This window comes from Dipodomys ordii, unplaced genomic scaffold (assembly GCF_000151885.1).
Source record: "Dipodomys ordii isolate 6190 unplaced genomic scaffold, Dord_2.0 Scaffold88, whole genome shotgun sequence".
In the NCBI taxonomy this organism is placed as follows: Eukaryota; Metazoa; Chordata; class Mammalia; order Rodentia; family Heteromyidae; genus Dipodomys; species Dipodomys ordii.
The window spans coordinates 1,672,491-1,681,209 of NW_012267304.1; the positions used below are offsets into that span (position 1 = coordinate 1,672,491).

The following is an 8,719-nucleotide window of genomic DNA, read 5'->3' on the forward strand; positions in this document are numbered from 1 at the left end:
GGTAAGGAGAGATATGGAAAGGGTACAGAGAACCCCACTGGAAGCCACCAGAAACGCGAGAAAACCTTTGCTCCAGTTACTATAGTTGGATGTGGGGAAGAAAGTGGTGGTCTCCATTTCTTCCAAGCTGAAACTCCAAATTCATTCCCCTGTTGAAATATTGTGAGGAATGGTGATTAAGCTTATTGGGGGTTTTCCATCTTCTTTGTGATATAGCTGAAATTCTGTGGATCTGCCACAGAAGGGAACCATTTAAAAGTGTCCCAAAAGCTGAAACATTTATTGTGAGAGAATGGGGGAACAGGTAAACGGAGAGAGGAAATGTGGAAGAATATAGTTATAATATTCAGTGTACATATATAAAAATGGAATTGGGTAACTTCAGAGGATGGATGGGGTTGTGATAGACAGAGGACTGACCTGACAGAAAGAGTATATTGAGGGCTGGGAAGGTGGCTCAGTGGTAGAGCGCTTGCCTTGCATGCCTGAAGCCCTGGGTTCGATTCCTCAGCACTACATAAGCAAAAAAAAGAAAGAAAGAAAAGAAAGAGTATATTGATCAAGATGCACTGTACTCATTAATTGATATGTGAAACTGAAACCCTTTTTACAACATCTCAAAAATAAGAAAAATATTAAATTAAGATATAAATGTCCCAAACAAGCTGTTGCATATTTTTTCATACTCTGTAATCTGAGAGCTGTAAGGATATCATATATATATATATATATATATATATAATGCTTAGTTTTCACTTAAATATGTTTATTGTATAGTGAGGTCTGATAAATGAAACTGCAGCACTCTATCAAGTCAAATAGCTCTTAACCTTGGATGAACATCAGAATCAGCTGGACTATTTGTAAAATCATTTATATCTCAAATTGAACCCGAAGCTGAATTAGGGTATCTGTACTAGGCCTAGAAATCTGTTTTTATCAAATGTTCCAGATTATATTAATCTAGCTGGTCTGTGGATGTATTATAGGAAACCATTCATAGGGACATATACAGATAGACTCTAAAAAGATATTTATAAGATACTTCTGTATCCTAGGTCAGGATCTGTGTATATGACCTATTTTCTAAGCCAAAAAGCTTACCTGTGAAAAGTAAACATGTCTAATTCTTATGACTATTTCTTAAGCATATTTGCACAACAACTATGTCTCTTTATAAATAGAGCACTCTGGGTCTATTTGGACACAAATCATATCCCTGATCTGATCTTCCTAAACTTGGCCCTGGCTCAGCTGTCAGTGTTTGGGTATGGGTTTCTTCTTGGGTGTATGCTGATTGGTTATGGCTACCTGGTATGGAACTGAAAAATGAAGAGATAAGTTCAGTCTGTCGATCATGATACATAGTTCTTGTCCAAGTCCTCATCCTAGTTCATGAATCTCACCTAATGACTACAGTACAGTGAATCTTGTTAGGCTCAGTTCTCTACCATGACCATGAGTAGAAAGCATAGGAACCTAGCGTCTACCCAGTCTATGGTAGGTTAACATGTCTGGCCTTTTTCATTCCTTACTAAGTATGCACTGATCAATCAGCAGACTCCGAAGGAGACTATATGTCCTATGAAGCCTATATACGAATACTGGCAAAAATAAAAGCAGCTGATCCAGCGAACAGGTTTAAGAGACCAGATGAGCTCCTCCATTTGCTAAAGCTCAAGGCAAGGAATTTAAGGCAGCCAATACCTTCCAGAGCCACATGAAGCTCTTATGATCATTGGCAATGTGCTCTTTGAAGTCAAACAATGTTTAGAACTTAAATATAATTGCATATTTGTTGTAGTAATAGACCTAAGAAAAGTTTTTGTACATGGGTCCTTAAATACAATATGGCACTGAAACAATACATCTGGATTTTATAAACTTGTACATTTGGGAAAAGAATATAGACACTTTTATTTTAGTCAGAATATTATCTTGGCCTTTTGGCTATTTTTTAATTTTATATTTTCAGGTATTTCCAACTCTTGGTTATAAGCCAGTGACAGTTGACTTAGCAATTGGTCCTGAGAAGACATTGAAGATTTTCTTCAGCTCAGCAGATGGTTATCATATCATTGATGCGGAATCAGAAGTTATATCTGATGTGACCTTGCCAAATAATGTAAGATTCTAGAAATTATTACATAATACTATTAATTTTTCTGACTTCCAAAACTTGACTAGTTGAAAATTATAACTAGCAATTCCTTTACTGGAGTGGATATAACGTAAGAATAGAGTGCCAGAAAAGGGGCTATGCACAAAGAAAGATAACCAATAGTTTCATAGTACAGAGAGCAGAGTCTATTCTATAAAATAGTCTTTGTCTCATACAGTGTTTCATTGTTTTGGTTTGTTTTTTTGATGGGGGTTGTATAAAATGAATGATGTTTACATTTCAAATTTGAACTTTTACTGATAAACAAAGAGATCCTGACAACGTAGGCCCACATTACTATCTTGCCATTATTAGATAGAAGTTATACCTTCTGCATTCTCTAGACATCCATAATTATGCATTTATAGTAATTGACCTCAGCCAGCATGAGTTTGCAGTCCTTGCTTTAGTCTGGCTGGACATAATACATTCAGAGATATTTTTAATGAAATAGTGGTATTGAAACATTATTGTGAATAGCCTTCTTTAGTGTATTATTTTAACTGTAGTATATAACAAATTATAAGTAATTATCTTATAATATTGATATTCAATCAATTATAGTTGATCTTTCTGAAAAAAGGATTCAGCATGCAAATACAACTCACTTCTTAACTCTTAAATGGTTATAAGTATTACAAATAAGGCACAACCTTTAAAATATGGACAGTTCTAGAAATGCTGTAGATTATATATGAGCTTGAACGTAGCATAATATCCCATATACATGTGAAGTGTAAATATTCACTTTGAATTTAATGGTGACAATGATTGTCCTAATCATTATATTTAGAAAAAAGGCCTGAAACAACAATTTTTACCTTTTATCCATTCCCAGTTTTTAGACAATTAAACTTTTAGCAGCTTACCATTATGTAAAAATTCCCAGAAAAAATATTTATATCCATTATGTAAAAATTCCCAGAAAAAATATTTATATACATTTATATATACTTATGGGGGCAGATTAATACAGTGGGTTTGAAGTCAGGACCTCCCACTTGCTAGGCAGATGCTCTACCACTATACTTACACTTCTAGACCCTTTTTTGCATAGATTGTTTTCTGTTTAAAATCTTTTAAAATCCTTTAAATAGCTTTTAAAAATCATTTTATTATCTTTAGTTTTACAAAGGAGTTTCTATTGAATTTGTTTTTTATGTGTAAATGGATCTTAATCAGTGTCACTCCTTCCACTATTCCCCTCTCCCATCTATCACACACAATTTCTCTAGTTTCCCAGTGCCAATTTCATATATATACATTGAGTTTATTTTATTTATTTGTTTTGGGTAGTTTTTCTTGTTTTCATTTTCTTTCTTATTATTTATTTATTAATACATTCACTCATTGTAGATTATTATTAGTGTATTTGCCTACCATTCTACATTAGATACTTTCCAAGTAGTCTCTTTATATCCTGGCTGTCCTAGGCTGTGGATTGTCCAACTTGAGCTTTCTATCACAGTGAATGATAGACACATGCCACTGTATCCAGCCATTCATTGAAATAGAATCCAGTGAACTTCTTTTCCCTAGCATCCTCCATTCTGCACCTCCCAAGTAGCTAGAATGACAGACTTGACCCACTGTGTCCATTGTGCTTTTGCTTCATGGTTAGAACTAAGGGGCTCATGCATACCTTGCTTGCTCTGCTATCACTGTACAATTTCAGTCACAGTGCTAGCCTAGGTTTTTCTAAGTTACTGTAGAGATGGAGTCTTGTGGACTTTAATGCCTAGGCTGGCTTTGAACTGTGATTGTCCACATTGCAGCCTCCTGAATAGCTATAATTATAGGTGTAAGCCACCAATTCCAGGCTGGACTACGCTTTCAAACTATGTTAGTTTTCAAAATTTCTTTCAAAATCGAGCATATTTCCAATAATCACTTAAAACATAAAAAGGAATTGTCAAAAGAAATGTACTTGTTATCTTGCCCATGTAATTGTAACTCCTCTGTATGGTATTCTCACAATAAAAAATGTAAAAAAAAAAAAAAAAGAATTCCCTGAATCACTAAAAAAGAAAAAAAATCAGTAAATACAAAAAAAAAGCAATTGTCAGAACATTAGCAAAAATATCTTTAAAAATTATCTGGGTCATTCTGAAAAGTATTAGCTAATCACCCAATGGTTGCTTTTTATTCTCTACAATTCATGCTGTTTTGATATAGAATCACTAAACCTGTTCACCAAAACCACAGACTAATTTTTTTTAAAAAAACATTTTATTAGCATATACACTCATGCATTGTCTTCAATAGCCTTCTGCATCTTACTATTTGTTTAGTCATATCAGATAGCTTTAATTTAGATGTCAGGAAAGACTGAATTGCAACACAGGTCCAAGTTTACATTTATTTGAATAGCCACTGAAGAAGTTAGATCCCAGTGTTTGACCTGGCTAAAACAGTGAGGAAAATTATTTCATTTTGAAACCATCTGCTAATTACTATGGAAGTTAGAATGAGAGATGAGTTTTTTTTGTGTGTGTTTTTGTTTTTGTTTTTGTCAGTCATGGGGCCTGAACTCTGGGCCTGGGCACTGTCCCTCAGCTCTTCACCTCAAAGCTAGAGCTTTACCACTTGAGCCACAGCGCCACTTCTGGCTTTTTCTATTTATGTGGTGCTGAAGAATTGGACCCAGGGCCTCATGTATGTGAGGCAAGCACTCTACCACTGAGCCAACTTCCTGGCCCCGAGAGATGAGCTTTTAAAAGAAGCATCTTCTGACCTAATTAGGGTATTATGTATATAAAAATTATTTTTAGTTAGATACCCTAGTGTCTTGACCCATTAAAAAAGACCTAATATAAGAGCATGACATAGTGTGTGAAACAATGTTTTAAACTCTTATTTTTCCAAGACTACAAGATTACAAAAGCTGTAATGCTAAAAAAGAGACATGTGTGCTAAAGAATATCTCATTACTTCAGGAATCATCTAAGAAGCAAGAAACCCCAGCAGCTGTCTGGACTTACAGCAGTCCAGTTTTATTGCAAACAGATTTTGTTCAGACAAGTTTATTTCTTGCTATTTGTTTTATTCTCTTCCTTCATCTCGAAATTTTCTGATTCAGTTGCTCATGCAAGTGCCCAGGGAACGTATTAAAATTGCTTTTCGCCTCTGGATCCCCATTTTAGTTTTAAGGATTGTTGTTGCTGAGACATGGCCTCCAGCACTTGGCCTGAGTACAGTGGGTTTGGCAAGTATAGTTTCTGACTGTTTTTCTCTCTGTAACTTGTTAATTTGTAGAAACTACAGAAGCACAGTTGTTCATTTCTCAGGGAATTATTGCTAGTGTGACAGTATCTCTAAGTGTACTTTAAGGAATTTTGTCACATCACTTTATGTATCATAAAATATAAAAATGCTTAGACATTGCTTAGTATTTCTGGTTTATCACCTAATATGTCTCTGTGTGTACCGACTGTATTTTAGAGAAAAATTCAGCATCTTTTTGTAAGAAAAAGGAGATGGATTATGATTCAAGCTATGAAGACAGGATAAAGCTTTCCCCAGTGAGCATTACAAGCTCAAGCTATTTTTAGGTTTTTTTATTTTATTTTAATGAGTTAACTAATACCCTAGAACTTTGTATTATTTGGTTCACACGTGTATTGCTAAATTATTCATTAATTGTTGAAATAAATCTTAAGTTTATATCTTTAACAAGTAATGTTTCTTCCATTACCATATATATAGTTTTTGGAATTTCAAGAATTCACTTATGTTTGAAATATATCTATACTTTTTCAGATGAAATCATATTAAATATTGAATTAATATTTAATTTTCAAGGGTAATTGTTTTAGAACATAAGGAAAGCAACTTTTTTCAAGGATGAGATGTTATGCTATTTAGTTCAGAATTAAAAGTTTCTTTCCTCCCTGCATTTTAAACCTGCTTCTGGTCTTTATTACTCAACTAAGCTGCTTCAATTAAAAGAGTAGAGATAAAATGTTAGACATAGAAGTTTTTATGAAACATAATACCAGTCCATGGATATCATTCTACCACAGAATATCATCATTTTACCTGATTGCTTGGGGATTGGTGTGATGCTCTCCTTCAATCCTGAAGCTCTCTCTGTGGAAGAAAATGAAGAACTGTTCAAGAAGGTCCTTGAAGTGTGGAGAGATATACCATCTTCTGCAGGTATGTATATTTTTTACTCTTCAAGATAATGCCAGTGAAGCTTGGAAGTTAAATATGTATGTATGTATATATGCATGCATACATGTATGTATGTTCTAGGAAAAGATTTGCCAGATTATTTCATGTTCTCAGTACACATAGGGTTAATTTGGAATCCTGAACACTGATTTTCCTTAGTAAAATGAAAAACAAATGTTTGTTATGTTCTTAGCAAATTCACAAGAGAATCAAAGAGACATTGATTTTGGTTATCATGGTTGTTCACTGAAATAATTAAATAATTGCAATAGGAATAAACTCATTTCCATAATCTGTGATTTTTCTTCAACTTCCTTTGCTTCCAGACTTCACACTGATGTTGAACTTGCTTCTTTCCATTACACTGATTGTGGTGACTTACCTTTATCTTAGGAGACTGTCAGAGAGTCATAAAAAGACGAGCAAAACATATTTGTTCCCTACGTCAATGCTGTTCTGCTTAATGAATGCTATTCCTGTGAAAAATCAAAACATTCAGAAAAAAATGATATGTATGACTTGCTAGAATGTCTGTCAGATACAAACCCAAAGACATCATAAAGAAAACTGCCTTTTCATCTTCATCAGACCAGGACATTTTTTTTCTTTCTAAGTAATGTTTGACTACTGAACTGGTAGATTCAAATAAGTTGATATTCTTGTTTACTTCTGAGGTTTGGTGACAACAGGGGCAATTCAAGATGGGGTATGCATATTAAACAGCATGCATATGAAAAGTAAAAATACTAAAGAAGGCAAGATGATATGGTGGAAGATAACTATTTCTGAAAGGAAGAGGAATATAAAGGAGCAACTAAAGGGTAAACATATATCTGCAGCTGGGGGGTGAAGGATGTATATAGCAAGAGAGAGACAAAGATGGAAAGAGAAATGTAGGAGAAGCCAGAAACATTAGAAATCTCTATAAAGTGACTAAAATTGACCTGTCACCCACGTCACTTTCAGGACCACTTTGAGAGAAATTATTTTTAATGGTAACTTTTTCTATGGGATAATAGCAATTTGCATTCTATCACAGAAGCCTTTATTTTTGCATATGTAGTCAGGGCTGAGGAAAACCTGTGTCCTGAAAACCTGCCCCAATTTTTTCAAACAGGTAAGAACCTTCTCAGGATTTAAAACATTTTAAGTGACAGAAGATAAATGCTTTTGATAAAGTTGACAGATCTAAGGCAAAAGAAAATATCCTGTATCTTGCATATATGTTTATCTGATTTGGGGGAAGGAAAAGAGAATCACAAAATGGTGAGACAAAGGACAAAGGATGAACTAATGCAACAGTGATACTCACAAGACAAAATGTTAGAAATGAACTTTACAACTTGTGGAGTGAGGAAGTTGAAGGTGAGGGAAAGTGGGAGAAAATGAGGGAGAGGGCAAACTGACAAGAAGGGTACTCATTACCTTACTTGTGTAACTGTAACCACTCTGTACATCACCTTTACAATAAAATTAAATATTACTAAAAAAATAGAAATAACAAAGCTTGCTATATCTTTACAAAGGTACTTTGTTGATCAGTATGTTCATCAGAAATGGAAATAAGGAAATTCAGTTCATATCCCTATGTTTATTTCCCTAGACAAGTACAGAAATCAAAAAGGATCTCGAGAAATATTCTAGAGCCCTTCCCTTTATGCAAGACAATTTCTATACTATTTTTATCCTAGAACAAAACATTATTTTAAGTTGGCAGAATTTGAAAGACATTCAGAAGTAAGTAAATTATAACAACACAAATAAATGATATATTTTAGGATCATTTTATTAGCATATGTTAATTATGCAAAGTGAGGGGTTTCACTGTAATATTTCCATACATGCCCATACAAGTGCTTTGATCATATTCACCTTCTATATTACTATATCTAATCCCTCTTCCTCAAATCCACCAAGTCTTAGCTTTATTGCAAAAATTTTTAATGGGTTCAATTATGACTTTTTCAGGTGTGTATACAATGTCCTTTGAGCACATTAAGTTATATATATATATATATATATATGATAGTTTGAAAGATTATACTACAATTTAACACTGATGTTAAGGAAATCTATATTCTTAATTTGCTCTCTAGCTATAGCTGCTTTGTTATTTAAATCCAGCCCAGATCTAGATTTCTCTAATATAATTTTTACATTTCCATGAACTGTATGATAAACATTTTCAGTAATAAATTATCACTCTGCATTCTCAGGAGCATAGAGACTTAATAATCACAGAAAGTTCTATCAAGTAATCACACTTCCAAAAAACAGAATCTTTTTTTTTAATTTTATTTTATTTTATTTGTGAACATACTGTACAGAGGGGTTACAATTGCATGGGCAGGATAATGCGTACATTTCTTACCAAGCATTGCA

General features: G+C 33.7%; 1 protein-coding gene across 1 annotated transcript in view; it reads left to right on the forward strand.

Moving 5' to 3' along the window:
- Nrk (Nik related kinase) overlaps nucleotides 1–8,719 on the forward strand; it is a 132,453-nt gene that overhangs the window by 108,070 nt on the left and 15,664 nt on the right. The window contains exons 25-27 of the mRNA XM_013025829.1: nucleotides 1,540–1,682; nucleotides 1,976–2,125; nucleotides 6,160–6,319. Coding sequence (XP_012881283.1) covers nucleotides 1,540–1,682; nucleotides 1,976–2,125; nucleotides 6,160–6,319 — 453 coding nt within the window. The remainder of the gene's footprint in view (nucleotides 1–1,539; nucleotides 1,683–1,975; nucleotides 2,126–6,159; nucleotides 6,320–8,719) is intronic.